General features: G+C 36.9%; 1 protein-coding gene across 1 annotated transcript; it reads right to left on the reverse strand.

The window, feature by feature from the left end:
* Window positions 1-6,655: 6,655 nt before the first annotated feature.
* Window positions 6,656-7,768, reverse strand: LOC102863703 (uroporphyrinogen decarboxylase-like). Its single transcript, XM_006881255.1, has one exon. It carries the CDS (start codon window positions 7,758-7,760, stop codon window positions 6,657-6,659), a length of 1,104 nt encoding a protein of 367 aa, XP_006881317.1. The 5' UTR covers window positions 7,761-7,768; the 3' UTR covers window position 6,656.
* Window positions 7,769-18,279: the final 10,511 nt, after the last annotated feature.

Below are 18,279 nucleotides of genomic sequence, written 5' to 3' on the forward strand. Positions count from 1 at the left end.
TCGTACCTTGGCTTGCTATGAGTCACAGGCAACACAACAACACAATCAGTGTTCATTAGCTTCTTTACTAAAGTTTCATCATTATCAATGTGACGGGTAGGATGTTGGAAGGTCATAATGCCCCTCATAAATGGGAATGTTTCCTCATGGAGAGATAAAAATCACCAATGAATTGTTTTTATAAATGAAACAGAAGAGAGCTATTATTACCATCAGTAGTATCACAATAGCTTTTGCATATCTACTTCCTAAACCACATGCTTCTGGAAACTTTATGAGCCTGGAGAAATGACAATAGTTATAGGAAGGCTTCAGGCCTTTTGTTCATAGAGTTGCTATGAATCGTGCTCAATTGGAAGGCAATCAACAGCAAAAAGAGTATCACAATAGCTTTTGCATACATGATTATAATTCCTTCAGCTGAAACTATAAAGCTCTTTAGTCATAGAATTATAAAGATTTCCTCCTGAAAATGACATAGGAGTGAGGAGTGTTGTTCCTGGATCTGAACTCACTGTCATGTTTTGCCCTAGCAATATAAACCAGAAAATTCTCAGAATCTTTAGAAATAAAGGAAAGGAAGCACGTGAAATGGAGCCAAGTTTAGAAGATGTTCTGGCAATATAAGTCAATGTCTAGTCAGTGGATAAAATGGAAAGCAGTCCTCCAAACTTGACAGCAGTAATCCAGAGTTATATGGAGCTGTGAGAGATTTAACAATACCATTAAGTGGCTTCAGGTACTGTGAGAACAGGAGATTGTCATTTTAGTTTTGATTTTGCTCTTGCTGTTTCTTTCCCGCTGACGCAAGCTTCTACTGGGGCTTGTGAGGAGGGTGGGCATTAGCTGCTGACTAACCTCCTTCTTCCTATTGATTGTTTTCAATCTGTGAATCTTTCCTATATTGAGCCAACAAGGGATACAGCATTAAGATGCCGTGTTTACCAAAATTGCTTCTCAGCAGTTTAAGACCCTGGTTTTAAAAGTCTGATAAAAACTGACCTTCTTTAGCCCAGCAGCTTCCAAAGACTATCATAGGCAGTTCTTTAAAAGGAAAGGGAAAAATAAAAAAGATTGATTCTCTTATCAAAGAAAAGTGTATGAGAGTGAACACAACAGCACACACTTATGTTGTAGTAAATTTCTGTCCCACTAATCACAAGTTTATTGACAGATGGAAAGCTAGGTTCTTTTGAAGTCATTTACTGTGTATATATTATCAAGAAGCCTTGGGAAGATAGTATGTAACAAGTGGAACTGTCAATTGAAAAGCTAATGATTTGACTGTACCCATCACTTCACAGGAGAAAGATGGATACTTTGTCACCATACAAAAACTCATGCAGGGATGGCTGCTGTGGGTTGGAATCCACTTGAGTCAGCGGATATGCAATACTTAAATTCATCATAGAAATGTGTAGGTAATTTTAATTTAGTGTAATTGAACAACAGATTCAGTAATCCTTCAAAAGAGGAAAAACTTAATCAGAACCACTAATTAATTTAAAACCTTTTGTTCCATGACTTCTCATAAACAATGGATTGTCAAATTTAATGTTCAGTGGCATGTAGGAAAAAATTAAGTATGTGTTATTTTATTTTCATATTTGCAACCGTGTTGATAAGGCACTGTGTTGTCTCACCCCCTCCTCATTAAAAGGGCTGAGTAGAGCCCATGGCTCTTGAACCACCTTGTTAAAGAATCCCCTGAGCTAAAGGCAGCCCAATTTTTGGCTTTGGAATCTCTATACATGCTTCATTTCTAATGTTTCAACAGCCACAACCTTCCTAGATTTAGTGCAAGGATTGAATGGGTTTCTAAATGTTTGAGTAAATTATCTTTGAGGAGGCACTCAAATCTGAATCTTAAAGCAATGATTAACTTTTCGTGACTTTTTTGGGGACACTGATCAGTATTTTTATTAGTCTGCTTTATGTCATCTACATGCCATGGCTTTTTAATTTACATTCTGTCAGACACACTGATACTTTAATGCAGATGCCTTGTTTGCTAAGAGCCTGAGGACCAAACATATTTCCTTATATCAAATTTGTTTTCTAGTTAAATATAATGTTAAGTATAATGGTCATGAACCTGCGGGATTGCTGACTAAATAGTCTCAATAAAACCTGTCAAGAATGACATTCTCTAAACATTGCAAGCTCTGAAGTTTAGCATAATGCACAGTCTTCTAGAATCCAAGTCAATTTGTATCCTACAACTCAGTAGCCTTACCTGTAAATTGGAAGGCTGTAAGGTAGAATAACACCTGACATATTTTCTGCACAAATCTGTTGATATAATGTCACATTATGGTGTATGCCAAGGAAAATGGCAAGTTATAAAAGAATATCTAAATATTTAGACTATTATCATATTGTGGAAACTTAAAATCTGTCTCAACATAGAAGATTGTTGGATTTCTTTTGATGAGAATTTGTGAGATTGGTTTATATATAGACTTCTCAGTGTGGGATTCCAGCAGTGTCTTGACTAAATGAAAACTGGCATTTAAAACAGTCCAAGAGAAGTGCTAGCCATTGAGTCTGTACCAGAACATGTGAGGGAAATTAAAATTTCAGCTTCTATGTGAATGGTATTTATAAGACAGAAGCAGACCTCACTTGCCAAGAGAATGAACAGTATTAAGCAATTGCCTGTGTTTTTATTGCTGCAAAGTATTGGAGACGTGTTAATATGTAAAACAATGATTGCAGCAAGGGGGAATATACAATTATTACGTTAGCCCAGAAATTGACCTAACTGAATAAAGACATTGGCCTTCACGAAGACGATACACATGAAATAATGAGAAAGAAATAGAAATATAACAGACACAGTGTAGTAAAACTTTAATATATTAATGTATTCATTTTACATTGCCATGTAACATACAAAAAGTCCTAGTGACACTATGGTTGAGCCGTTGGCTGCTAACCAAGAGATTAGACAAATATTTTCTTGCAGAGTAAAAGTGGTCTAAACAATACCAAGTACCAGGCTCATTGTGTGCAAATACGCCAAAGGACTAGCCTCATTTTACCAGAGAAAAAAGAGTGTAAACAAAATTGTAGCCAAGTCTGCCATTTCTTAGAGAAGTTGATTGAGATACTGATTTTTAAATGACTTGGGAAATCTATATGTGAATCCACTATTACAAAAAGTTAAAGAAGATTTACATTCAGAATCATTCTTGGATGGTTACAAGGACAAGAACGGAGGAATAATAGAGTGAAAATTAGTAGATGGAAAATAAACAAAAACTAAGGTGAGTTAAGGGAAAGGCAAGAGAGACTTTGTGGTTAGCATAATACAACTAAAGAAACAGAATGAACTGGGAGGTGCTCAAGAAATACAGTGAACAAAGGGAAACACTGTGGCACATACACTCTTGCAATCTCAGCAAGGATTCATGTTAACTTATAAGCAGACATACAGTGAGACAGGTAGAACAAACAGATATGGACAAGTGAAAATGAACACTGCTAGGATAGTGTGTAAATGATATTCAGAGTAATACAATGCTGTGAGTATATCCATAATATAGCCGAGTCAGCAGGGTACAACACTATGTAAACTTACCAATGCTCAAATAACCTGAAGGGATGAGTTGTTGGTTCTGGGCTAGTGGGACCTTAGTCATGGAAAACATCAAAGTCAATTAGCCTAACAGCCACAAAGACACTGTTCTAAATTTGACTTAGGTGAGTAATGGCTTGCAAATAGCCATCTAAGGTACTTTTGGTGAAATATAGTTTTCTCCCCATCTGGAACAAAGAAGGAGGGGAAACAAGGAAGGATGCATAGACAGAGTTTGTCTGAAGGAGTAATGTACTATATGAGCCTTAACTGACATAACCCAAAGACCAGCACTAGATAGTGTCTGGTTACGACTTCAGAAAGTAGTAAATGGACACGAGAAGACGATTTTGGATCTTTTAAGTAAGAGGTAGGGAGCTCTGGTGGTCTGCTGGCTTTCAGTCCGATGCCACCAGCTGCTCTGTGAGAGAAGGATGGGCAATCTCTTTTCAAATGGTTGACTGCCTTTGAAAACCCCCTGCAAGGTCACTATGTGTTGGTTCCAATTCTACGGTACACAACAACAACAATAAGTAAGAGGGTGGAGACTTGGAACAGAACTAAAAAACAAATAAAAATAAAAATAAAATTTCAACAAAAAAATTCACAGAGTTTCCGGTCCAATGGAGATTAACGGGCTTCCTCTTAGACTATGGCACTTAGTTGCCTTTTGAGACTGAAGCTAAATATGGCTCAAATTCAGTCAAACAATTGATAACCACTGATAATTGATGAGGTAACTAATAACACCACTCCTTAGAATAATATGCTATTGTAAACAAGGCAACAGTTGCCAAAGTATAACATATTTGAAGACTAGGGAGCTCTGGTGGCTTAGTGTTAAGAGGCTGTGTTGCCAACTAGAAGGCACTAAGTTCAAATTTACCAGCTGCTGCACCAGTAGAAAGATGGACAATTTTCTCCCTGGCATTTTACTGCCTCTGAAAACCCACTGGAGGGTCAACTCTGGCTCTGTTCAAACTCAATGGTACTTAATAATAACAATCCTAAAATAACAAGATTAATGTAAGCAAAAACTATAGGTAGAAGTTGTAAGAGAGCAGTTATATTGCAGTTACTATCATAAAATGTGTATGACAAGTTGTATGTAAAACCAATTGATTTGTAAACTTCGCTTGAATCAATTAAAAAGAAAACAAAACAACAACAGAAAAACCAAACCCTTACTACTCTCAGGAAACCACTCTTTCATTTCTATCAGGAAAAAAAAAGAAATAGGCCATGATGTCATAAAGGGCATCTAATAAAACAATTTGTAAAAGAGCAACAAAAAAGTGTTATGAAGTAGTGCTATGTGTACAAAATGCAATTCTAATAGGATGAATATTTTAATTGCAATGAAAATTGCTGCATTACATAAGTTCTACTTGAATGTAAATGAGAAGGAATGTGTTTTTCAAAATCACTTTTCAAATATTTTCATTTAGAACCTTGGATTTGAAAAGAAAAAGAAAAAACCACAAACTGTAGAAAAGTTTATAACTGGGGGAAATGTGCATTTTTAAACTTTGTAGAACTTAAGTAATAATGCTTAACTGGAAAGAGCACAAAAATTTATTTTAAAAATATGAATCTCTGAAGGTCAGCGGAAGGCCACTCTGGCGTATAAAAGTTCTTTTGCTGCCACTTTCTGACTCTTCATTTTGGATTCTAATATCATTGGGAGATATTTTCTCCTCTTATTGCTGATTTTTGCAATAATCTGGTGAACCTTAGCAACCGCATCATATACCATTTCCTGAACTTTATTTTGAACTCATCTGTTTATTGTATTACTGGTTTTAGTTGTCAAATAATGTTTTCCTAAAAAAACGTATCAGTATAAATGTACTTGTGCATGCATATATGCCTTTGAACAAAAGAAACAGCTCCCTATATTCAATTTATTAAAGAAACTTCAATACTTGGATTAAGATCCAATTGCCAAATTAAACAAGTTAAAATAAGAGCATTTTTAAGATAACAAATTTCCTTCTTTGCATTCTATGTAATTTTTATGTAATTGATGGAGTTAGAGTATTTTGGGAAATCATATCTATCAAAACTATGGTGAATTGAAATCAGTTTCAGTTATGAATGATTTAAAATATAAATAACTATTTTCATGTTGCACATAGTGAACCTGCATAACTCCATTAAAGGTCTCTGAAAACCTACTCGAGGGTCAGCTATGGATCAGTTCAAACTCTGTGATACAAAACAACTACAGGGCCTCTAGAGTAATTGACCTGTACATGAATATATTGTAGTTTATTGGTAGCTTGTGGAACTTGGTCCAATTATGGTAGAGTAGATAAAACTATAAAGTGAAACTACATGATTGTCTATATAGTTATTTTCATTTTTTCCAAGTTTTCAAGAATATGAAAAAAAAAGAAAACGAACAATGGAAATGTACTTAATTAAAAAAAATCAAATAAAGTGGCAACATGATAGAAATAGGAGAAAAAAACAAAGGTATTATGCTATATGCCCTAAATTTTGTGTTATCCTTATTTGATGAAGCTCCTACCATTAATACTTCATCTGACAACACATTTCAGAGACTTGGCCAGTAATAGTCACCACTGAGTCAATAAGCGTAACATGATAGATGAAAAAAAGATTAAAACTGACAATAATATCAACCTACTTGGATCCACAACCAAACCAGGGGACTAGTGGTCAAGAATTAAAATAATGTGTTGCACTGGGAAAATCTGTGGTCAAGGACCTCTCCGAACTACTAAGCAGTAATAGTGTCCATTTAAAGACTGAGGTGTGCGTGATTCTTTTCAATCACTTGCTATGCTTCTAATTCTGAACAATGAACAGGATGACAGACAAATTGAGCTGGAGTGTTGGAGAAAGATTGACTATCCCATGCAGTGCAAAAAGAATGAAGAAAGTTATCTTGAAGAAAATGCAGCCAGAGTGTTCCTTACCAAACAAGGATGATAAAACTTTATCTCACATACTTTCAGTATGTTTGTTATTTTTTTTTCCCCGACTGTGAGGCTTTTATTCTAGAAACAGTCGTCTATGTTTGGTGACACTTGGGGCACAATCCACTGGCTCAGTTCTGTCGAAGTAGACGTGAATGTCTATGCACAGCATCCACAAAGACCCCCACGTGTTCTGGGTCCATGTCAGGGTAAAGTCCATAGCCCAGGTTGGCGATGTAGCGCTGTACCCCAAAGTCATCCAGCATCTGCTGCACCAGCCGCCTGATCTCCTCCTCAGATGCGTACAGAGCACAGGGATCCAGGTTGCTCTGCAGGGTCACAGTCTTCCCCACGCGCTCCCGGGCTTTCTCTGGGGCCAGAGTCCAGTCAAGCCCAACCACCTCATAGCCAGCCTGGGCCAGCTCCTCCAAGGCAAAATGGCCATCCTTAGCAAAGATGATCATGGGCACAGGTGCCAGGCCTGCCTCCTGCAGTCCCACCTTCACCCGCTTGGCTATATCACGGATATAGGGTAATGCAAACTTGGTGAAGAGCTGTGGACCAAGATGCCCTGCGTGGGACTCAAAGAGCTGCAATGCCTGAGCACCAGCAGCCACTTGTCCCACTAGATATGGTACCAGAATATCAGTGAGGATGTGAAGTAGCTGGTGACTGGCCTGAGGTCTCTGGTAGAGCCAGCGCTTGGCCTGAGCCATGGTGCTGGAGGGGCCACCTTCAATCATGTACGTCATCAGTGTCCACGGGGCCCCAGCAAAACCAATCAGTGTCACACGTCCATCCAGCCGCTGCCGGGTAAGGGTGATGGCTTGAAACACATAGTCCAGGTCAGAGGCCGCCACTGCAGGATCTCGTAGGTGTTCCAGGTCCCGTTCTTCCCTTAGTGGTGATGGGAAGGTGGGTCCTTTGCCAGGCACCATGGTCACTTCCATGCCCAGTGCCCGGGGTACAACAAGGATGTCGGAGAAGATGATGGCAGCATCCAGAGGGAACCGTCGCAGTGGCTGCAGAGTCAGTTCACAGCAGGTCTCAGGAGATCGGCAGGTGCTGAAAAAGTCTTGGGCAGCTCGGGTTTCCCTAAACTCTGGTAAGTAGCGGCCAGCTTGACGCATGCACCAAACTGGAGTGTAGTCTGTGTCTTCCCCCCAAGCTGCTCGCAGGAACGTGTCATTCTTCAATTCCGGAAAACTCTGGGTTCTCAACTCCTTCGACTCCATGGTAAACGGTCTGTGAAAGTCCTCAGTATGTTTTAAGAGGGGTTATTTCATGGAAAGGGACAGTGGCTTGGATAAGTGGAAGGTCAGAGGACAGAAAGACCCTCAGTGAGATGGACTGATGTCATGACTGCAGCAATGGGCTGAGTTTGTCCGAGATGATGCTGGCAAAGGATAGGAAAGGGTTCAGATCTGTCCTTCATAGAGTCTCTGAATCATATTCAATTTGATGTCACCTAACAACAACAGCAAAATAGAGGGTTAGGGGTTAGGGGTTAGGGTTAGGGTTAGGGCTTTGGGTTAGGGTTAGGGTTAGGGGACTCTGCTTATCTAAAAGGTGAGAAATTGTGCTGCCATCGTAAAGGCAGACAGTTTGAATCCACCAATTTCTCTGTGGGAGGAAGAAGGGAAATCTTCTCCTGGGTGATCTTTCTGCTGGCTGGCCAACTATGAGTCTGTTTTGACTTGATAGCGCACAACAATGAGGGATTGATTCAACAATCAATATTATATTTTCCATTTAGCTTGATATTTCATGCTATGCTTACACATAAAAAATAATTTTCTTGATAAAACATTTGATAGAGAAGCAACAGGGAAAATATTATTTAGATAATTTTAAACCTTTAGTACCATAGATACTGATAAAAATAAATTTTAATTTAGTCATGCAAGATTTTTTAAGAAGTTGGTAATAAAAAGTAACAATGCTACTTTACTTACAACTTTATATAAAGTTTCAAATTTAACTTTAAATTATTGTACAGAATTAAAAGTATTTTCTCTCTTACAAAACACTAAAGTAGCATGTTGTTGTTATGTGCCTTCCCAGCCCCTGTCACAATCCTATAAACAACAGCTCTGAATTCTGCCCTATTCTGAGTCGGTCTTACCCCCATTACCCTAGATACTATATCAATGCATCTTGTCTGGATCTTTTCTCTCCTGTGCTGTCCCTCCACCCTTTGAAGCATAATATCCTTCTCCAAACACCAATCCCTCCTGGCCGTGCGCACGAAGTGTGTGAGACAGGGCTTTAAAATCCTAGCCTCCAAGGAGAAACTTGATTTCATCCTCTCCAAGACAGATTTAGTTGTTTTCTTGGCGGTCCATGGTATGTTCAAGACTCTTCTCCAGCACTACAACTCAAAGCCATCATTCTTCTTCTGTCATCCAGACACCTTACAAAAAGGCTGGTGGTTGAAATTCACCAACTGCCAGGAAGTCTCTTACCGTAAAGATTTACAGTCTCAGAAACCCATTGTTAAATATTTTTTTCTCATTTAAAAATATTAATTTATCATGAACAAAACTTTAAGAAACATTAATTTTTGAAATGCATATAACCAGTGAAAGCACATTGCTTTCATATAAGCTTGAACTCAAGATGAACGATTGTGTTTCAAAGCAGAACCAGGTTCCACAAGGTCTTCAATGACTGTGCCCCTTTCAAAGTAGATCGATACCAGCCATTTTAAGTCCCCATTGAATCTTTCCTATTTCTTCACATCACCCCCATCCGCCACTAACCCTGGCTATCCTAGTGATTTCCACCCCCCACCCCTTTTCTGCTCACTTCCCCCTTTTCCAGTCCCCTTTTGGACATTTATACACATCCATCTATTTTTATAGTAATGGTCTTATGCAGTATTTGTTCTTCCGAGACTGTGTTAGTTCGCAGGCATAGACCAACAGTAATTAATTATATAAAATATAATGTATGTTAATGACTATATGAAACACAATGTAAATTAAAGATTATACAAAATATGATGTACATGGATGAAACACAGGTTAAATGAATTATTGACTGTAAATCAATAACATAATAAGAATAGGCAAAAAAGTCCTCAAAGCAAAGTAGATCTCTGGGTTTTTCTGTGTAAACTCTTTCTAATTCAAGAGACAGAACTATCTAATTGACTCTAGAAGCTCTTTTGTGCCCTTGCTGCCATCTTCTAAAACATTTGCCCAGAATTTGTTTTATAATATCATTTCTTTTAACTTTTCTTGACTTTCACATATACTTTATGTTCAAATGTTAGACTCATTTCTGCTGGGTGAATCAATGACTGTGACTTTTTTATTGCCAGGTAAAATCCTTTTAAAATATATCATGATCAATTTTTCTGTCCTTCTGTTGATAGAGGCTAGAATTATTTACATTTAACAATCACCAAGAGAAACTTAATAAACAATCTTATACATGTATCTTAATAAATAGAAAGAGAAAGATAAATATTTATATATATACATATATATGTATATATGTGTGTGTGTATAAATTTACTCATCTTCAGTCTATTGGGGATGTCCCAACAATGATATAAATGAACACTTCCCTTCACCAAGAAAGGCAGCTTAGTGTTTTCAACTTTATTCACCGAATTATGCTGTCTCCAATATAATATTGTATCTGTGTATATCATGGAGTTGTATTCCATTCTGCTCTGGATTATTTTTCCAAAATATTTGTGGGAAAATATTATTTAGTTCATCTCAGAGAGGATGCACTATTGGTAGTTTCTTTGTGACAGGCTGACTAGTGATGAATGTTATACCCCTTATATAAACAGAAGTTGTACTAAAGGCCAAACAAGATAACACCATATATATATATAAAAAGAGGTAGTAGTTTAGTTGAGCATTAGTGAATTTTAATTATAACATTTTTTACTTGATATTTAGTTCAACTAAGATTAAGATCTCTTGTGGCATAGTGGTAGAAACTGCACTGGAACCCCAAAGGCACAGAGTTCAAATGCAACAGCTGGTTAACTGGACTTTCTTATGTCGTGCAATCTACATAGATAAGGTGGGCTTTTTAAATATGCAGTGAAGACAATATTTTGATATCCACTTGAATTTCATTTCTTTAAAAATCTTCTCTAGAGAGAAGAAACTAGTTTTCAGTATATTATTCCTGAAATCTAGTCTCTTTTCTAACACACACACACACACACAACACACACACACACCCTCCAGATATTAAACATAGGCACCTGAAACTCTAAGAGAAGAAAATACTACTGACATATATTTAGTGACCTGAGAGCACACCTCTTAATAAAATAAATAGTTTGGTGATAGATATGAGTCATTCCATATTTGTCATAACGTTTAGTAATTGGTAACTTAGTCATGTGTGAATTTTTAAGTTCTTTCTAATAGATATATCTTTGTTGTTTGATGTCAACAATACTTAAATCTGTGGACAAAAGCCAAACATTTGAGGATCACTTTGCATTTTCTGTTAAGATGTGGCATATTCTATTCTTAAACTGACCCAGAAGCTTGTTGAAAGCGCGCAGCAATAGGAACAGATGGCAGTCCGACGACCATTAGTTATTCTGCACTAAAATATACATGTGAAATGAGTTCAGCTATTAACTCTGTCACAACAAACCATGAAAGAGTTTTAAACAGGGCAGCAAAGCATCTCAGGAATATTTTAAATGAATTTCAAAGATGCTTCCACTAACTCTCCCAAGCACACATTCTCTAGGAGATAATAAATGTTAAAGAGATATGGGAATTAATTCACTTTTTAAAAAAGACTGTGTGCTTATAGCTAACTGTGCAATCATTCAATATTTTATATTTATTTATTTCTTTTTCTCCCCGGGAAGTCTTCTTTGCCTTTGCACTGATAGTGGCTTAAAGACTATAATTCTGGTGGCTTGCTTATAAACAGCATTCAAGGCACAGAGAATATTTAACTTAGAACCTTAGTTTAAGAAAATAATGACTTTCTGGGTGAGGTTAACTCAAGTAATTTTACCTGCCAAGCAAATAAAAACTACTGAAAGCTCAAAATAAAATACAAAAGGCAGGCTGAGGTTCTATGCAACACACACACACACACACACACACACACACACACACATCACAGGGGAGGTGATTTCCGATCCTTCTTCCTCTATCTATCTATCTATCTATCTATCTATTTATCTATCTATCTCAAATATATGTCTTCTTTCTAATGAGGTATTATCCATTATGAGGCATGATGTGGGGACTTCTGTTGGCCTAGTCTTAAGAAGTTGGGCTGCTACTTTGAAGGCACGTGGTTCGCATCCATGAGTCCAGCTTCTCTGCAGGAGAAATATGAGCAATTTCTTCCTGTACAATCAATAGATTCTGAAAACTCTCTGGAGGATCTGCTATGGGTGGGTTCTACCTAAATGATACACAGTAACGACAAAAATACATACTGAAAGTTTTAGCCTTTGAACTTTAGCTATTGGTGCTTCAAATCTTAGTTTTCTGCCAGTAAGATTGTGCTATCAGCATATAACAGGATGTTGACTAATTTTCTTCCAAATTTGATGGGACATTCTACTTCATGTTGAAGCTTCTCATTTTTTATTTACTCACTGTGCAGATTGAATAGGTATGTTGAAACGTTAAAACCTGGACACATCCTTTCCTGATTTTAAATTATGCACTATTTTTTTATTCTGTTTGAAAGACTGGTTCTTGGTCTGTGCACATTTAGATGAGTATGATTAAGTGCTCTAAATTTCTACTCTTATCAATGTTGTTATGTGTCATCGAGTTGCCTTCAACTCATGGCAACCCTATGTACAATAGCTCTAAACCATGGCCTATTCTGAGCCAGTAACACTGACTCTTACATACCTCCCCCCACTACCCCAGTTACTGTGTAAGTCCATCTCATCTGGGGTCTTCCTCACCTTCTCAGTGTTAATTATATTATTCACATAGTCAAATGTTTACATAGTCAACTAAACATACGTAAGAATATTTCAAGTACTGTCTACTTTCAACCAAGATCCGTCTAACATTAACAATGTTCTAGCTTCTATGTCCTCTTCTGAATGAAACTTGAGTTTATGAGTATTACCGGCTGATTTAGTAGTTGAGATATTTTGAATTATTATGATTAATGTTTTACATGCCTGTGATATTAATTGTACTGTTCATTAATTTAAGCCTTGCATTGAGTCACTTATTTTTCAAACTATTAATCCTACTCTGACTTGAACATATAAACTCCAATCATAATTTATTAATTCAGGCCAACTGAATATTTAAACAATTTCAGAATACAGAAGTTGGTAGAATTCTTGATTTCTTCATCTTTGACTTCAGTGGTAGGTGTTTAAATTTTAATTGGTATTCCTTGTACATAAATAGATACAATCTAATCACTGACAACATTATACTTTAAAACAGATCTTAAAATGTTCTTTTTGTCAATAAATACAGTGTAATTCCTTCCCAAGTTGTCATTGCTGACATAGTAGGCCAAATGATTGTCTGATTCAATATGGAAAACACTTAGTCCACTTACATTTATTAATGGCGGTGATATTGATCTTTATGTGTTCCATTTAGTTTTTTGAAAAATTATAATTTTCTTACATTCATATTTTATGCAGTCCATATTTACATTATTAATAATTTTTTTCCTAGTTTTGATTCAGGCCCCATTAGCAATGGAATGCCATTCGCTGACTGAAAGCCTTATCCCAGCCACTTCATTAAGGGAGCCTATATTAAGGAGATAACTCTTACCTAGTCATATTTTTTTCCCAAGTCATATTTTTAATATCATCCCTACCTGAGAACTTCATGCCTCAGTATTGTATCAGTCAATTCTACTGATGTTCATAGTTTTCCTGAACCCATTATTCCAGAAGTGGGTAATCTGGTCTGCTTTCTAATCTAGCTTAATCGGGAAGTTCAGTTGAAACATGTTAACCATCGGTAAATCTATTGGTTCTTGAAATACCAGTGAGATATAAATTTCAGCATTACAGCAACACAAAAGACAGAACATCCTGACAAATTAACAGAAGAATAGCATTTTAGAAATATTTTCGATATGAAAATAGATAAAGTGAATTTATAGGAAAAGGCGACGTTCCTTATACTGCAGGTTGGAAATACCTCAAAAAATTAAAATAAGATAATGTACACACACTCTATGTTATATTTACAACATAACATTATAACACAATCAGAGAAATAATTATATATTTCTTTTTAGGTATATAAAACATTTTGTTGTCTTTTCCTTGGATTTTTTTTTTTTACATTGCTCTATGACAATTTGTATACACCTAGTTTATCAAGTTAGGGAGCTCTGTTGGCCTATTGGCAAGAAGCTGCACCGTAATCCTGAAGGCACATGGTTTGAATCCACCAGATGCTCCGCTGGAGAAGGAGGGGCAATCTCCTCCTGTGCCTGTTGGATCCCGTTCAAAGGTACACAACAAGTAAAAAGAAAAACAAAATTTAAAAAACCCAAAAGCAAAAACATAAAACCTAGCTTATTGATTTATGTTCCAGAATTCAATATAATGCATTTATCCTCTTTTGAGATTACTTATTATAGGCAGTATGATAACTTAATTCATCAAAAGGAGACTTAAAAGTAAAGAGTCCAATCAGTCAAAGAAATATAACAACAACCACAGAAATAGCCAAGAGTCAACTAGTGGTCTCCCTAACGGTTCCTTGTGGGAGCTCCTCTGGGACTCTCACAGAAATATTAGACATGCATCTCTACTTGGGGAAACATATGGTGAGGTCCTTGGGGTATTATATTTTTCACTGTAAAGATCTTGCCTACAAATTTGCATGGAAGAGTGAGTGTTTAGATTGACTAATACAAATATGGATGGAAGCTCAATATCAAGAAAATAAAGATTCTCATTACTGGGCCAACTGGCAGCATCATAATACATGGTGAAGAGATGGAGACAGTTAGCAGCTTTTATCTGCTTGGCTCTACAATCAACATTCTTGGTACTAACAGCCAGGAAATCAAAAGACGAATTTCATTGGGAAAGTCTGTTGACATGGACATCTCCAGAGTACTGAATAACAATGATGTCAGTCTGGAGACTAAGGTGTGCATTATTTAGGCCATGTTCACCACAATTATGTGTTATGCATCAGAAAGTTGGAAAATGACTAAGAATGATAGAAGGAGAATTGATGCTTTTGAATTGTGGTGCTGGGAAAGAATATACCATGGACTGCTAGAAGAATAAAAAGGCTCATCCTAGAGAGGGTGAAACCACACTGCTCTTTGGAAGTAATGATTCTAAGCTTCATCTGGCATATTTTGGGCATGTTGCAAGGGAGGACTAGTCCTTGGAGAGAGACATCATGCTTGGGAGGGTGGAGGGACAGCACAAGGGACGATTCTTGATGAGATGGATTGACTCAGTGACTGGGGTAATGGGGGTAGGTGTGTCAGAGACAATAATGTTGGCTCAGGATAGAACAGGATTCAGAGATGTTGTACATAGGGTCCCTATGAATCACAATTGTCTTGATGACACATAACAACAACAATACTAATATGACATCAGCAACTATATCCCACGGACCATGATCTCTTCTGAATCTCTTCTAGATGACGCAGGATAGGACAAGGTTTCCATCTCCTCTTTAAAGGATTACTGTGAGTCATTGTCTTCACAATTACTTGTTGTGTATCAGAAAGCTGGACAATAACTAAGGATGACCGAAGAATTAGTCCCATTGTGTTGTGGTGCTGGAGAAATATCTTGAACATACCATAAATTTCCAGGAGAACAAATAGATCTGTTTTGGAGATGATGAAACCATGTTTGTTTTTGGAGGATTGAATTTTGAAGCTCTATCTCACATACTTAGGGCATATGGCCAGGAGAGACTACTCCTTGGAGACGGACATAATGCTCAGAAGGTTGGAGGGACAGTGCAGGAGAGGAAGATCTCAGATGAGATGGATTGATACAGTGAAAAGGACAATGGGTGTAAGTGTGTCTCAGTCTGTGAGATTGACTCAGGACAAGGAAGGCTTCAGAGCTGTGGTACATTAGGTCATTGTGAGACAGAGGCTACTTGACAGCACCTAACAACAACAACAGGAGTCATTGACTTGATGGCACCTAACAACAACAACAAACCAAATGTAGCCCTAGATGATATAAACAGTTAATAACCTTGTCTGCTAATAGTAATTTCATAGATTTAAACACATAGAATTATCTGTAATGAATTTCTAAAAATCAAACCTTGAAAATATGGAAAATGTGATTCCATTTTGGCACAAATGACATACTAATTGTTGGACACCTTTGTAAAACAACATTATTTATCCAACATATCTTTGTTGTTTTATTTATAAAATTTGAATACATTGTTTTCAAAATCAGATGCATTCAATTTTCCTCACCCCCTACCAATCAAATTGCTCAACCCCATTATTAATGGATCAATTAATAGAAGTTAAACACACTAAGAAACAAATGATGAATATGTGGATGCCAGAGAATTTTTTAGTCTTCTGAAGAAATCACCAGATTCTAAATCAATAAAATCTTTTCCATTGACAAGTTATAGTAGAATCATAATAAATCACACATATATTCTTGGGTTGAAGTCCAAGACCTGTTCATAATATATTATTTTCTTATTACTCAACAGTATCTCTTCAATTTAAATTTTCCTTCCACTGTTATTCACATTAGGTCAGGCACTGCTGGAAACATCAGTGTGAATTTTGCCTTAACAGACGATTACTGTTGAGACAGATCACAATCAGCATTGCCACTTGTTTTAATGTGATATTTTCATTTTCTTTACACACAAGGACTATAAAATAAGAATCCCTCATTGGTGAATGTGGTCATGGAGGTGTATGTGTGTCTGTGTGACATTCACTGGATTTTTATACTAAATACTACTAATCGTAATAATAGACTTATGTAAATACTGTATAAAGTTTGTTTGAAGCTACAAGTAGAAAAAGCAGATACTACTAGTTTTCCTAAACACAAAACAAGCAAAATTGTGTGTGAAAATATCAACTAAGGGAAGGATAAGAGTTAAGATCATAGCTCTAGTTTACTGAAGTCTTCCTTTGCTAGTTAGTATTTCAGAAACTGTATGACTTTTTAGACATATGATGATTTAGATCACTGGTAGAGGAGGTTGCAGAATCAATCTATTCTAAATCTTAATCTAATGTTTTAATTTGTTGATCCTCATAATATGAAAAAGTGTTCAAGGACATGAAGATTGAACAAAAGGTAAAGTCTTTGTCTAGCAAGATTCCAAATCTCTACTTTCTTAAGGCTGATCTTTGAAAGTATGATTAGACATAATTAATAAATTTGGGAAGCAATATGAGAAATTTTCTAATATCAACTTGAAATATAGTTGTAGCATTGGAAAGAAATACTGACTAGACCATGGACTACCAAAAGAAGCAAAAATAGAAAAGCTTCTTCTCACAACCTTTGAGTGTATTGCTAGAAAAGGCTCCTCGTTGGAAAGGGGCAGCATACTTGGTCAGAGGGAGGGTCAGCAAAAGAGAAGAAGACCCTCAGGCAGATAGGCTGACACACTCACTGCAGCAAGAATGGTTTCAGGAACATCAGAGACTGTGAGGATGGCACTGGATAGGACAGAGTTCAGATCTTCTGTTCATAGAGTCATTGTGGGTTGTACTCAACTTGACAGCACCTAATAACAACTTGAAATAATTTAAATAAGGAACAATCTGAAAAGCCCTGGAGACTTAGGTTTGCCTCGGTTTCTGACTGGGCAGCACACAACAATTATATAATACACATTGTTGTTGTGTGCCATTGGGTCAGATGTGACCCATAACTGACCCTCCAGAAAGTTTTCAGAGGCGGTAAATTGCGTGGGAGGAGATCACCCATCCTTCTCCCATGGAGCAGCTGGTAGATTCAAACTGTGCTTTTGAAATTGCTGTACAGCGTCTCACCACTAGGCCACCAGAACACCCATTATATATACATATATTCATTCTTTCTAATATGATTTCTAAAACGAAGAATTATCCTTTCTTTTCCTTTTTTTAATTTACATGTATTGCTTTACTTGAATTTTAAATACTTAAATCTATTTTCTTTCTACTTTTATTCCTTTCCATTATATCACTTTACCAATTACCATTGACTGAATTGTGTCTCAACAAATATGTGTCAACTTTGCTGGGACATTATTCTCAGGGGTCTGGCCATTAAATAATGATGTAGTCATGCCCAGTGATGTGATCTGATGTGACCAACTAATCATTTATAAGAAGACTCAAGGAGAATAGAACACCTTTATTCAAGTCACATCCAAATCAATGGGAGTTTCCCTGGAATATGAGTGACATACATTATACTTTGACTTCCTGGAAGAAGAATCTGGGATCTTGTGCTGGAAAACTCTTAAACCTAGGCAAATATTGAAGCCAACACAGATCTGCAAAAAGTGTCAGACTCTCAGATGTGAAAAAGGAGCAAATAGAGGGAGACTTCCTCTATGGCTGTTGCTGATGTATGTCAGTGAGTCAGTACTGACCCATAACAGACCTCCCAATTGTGTTTACAGAGGCTATAAATCACATGGGAGGAAACTGTTCACCTTTCTCCCATGGAGCAGTTGGTAGATTGAAACGACATGGCTTTGAGTTGACAGCACAACGTCTTACCACTAGAGTAATCCCCTTTAGTTAGTGTTAGTACCCTGAACTTGG

Source organism: Elephantulus edwardii, unplaced genomic scaffold, assembly GCF_000299155.1.
Source record: "Elephantulus edwardii isolate Elephantulus edwardi_28Jun2011 unplaced genomic scaffold, EleEdw1.0 scaffold00014, whole genome shotgun sequence".
Classification (NCBI taxonomy): domain Eukaryota; kingdom Metazoa; phylum Chordata; class Mammalia; order Macroscelidea; family Macroscelididae; genus Elephantulus; species Elephantulus edwardii.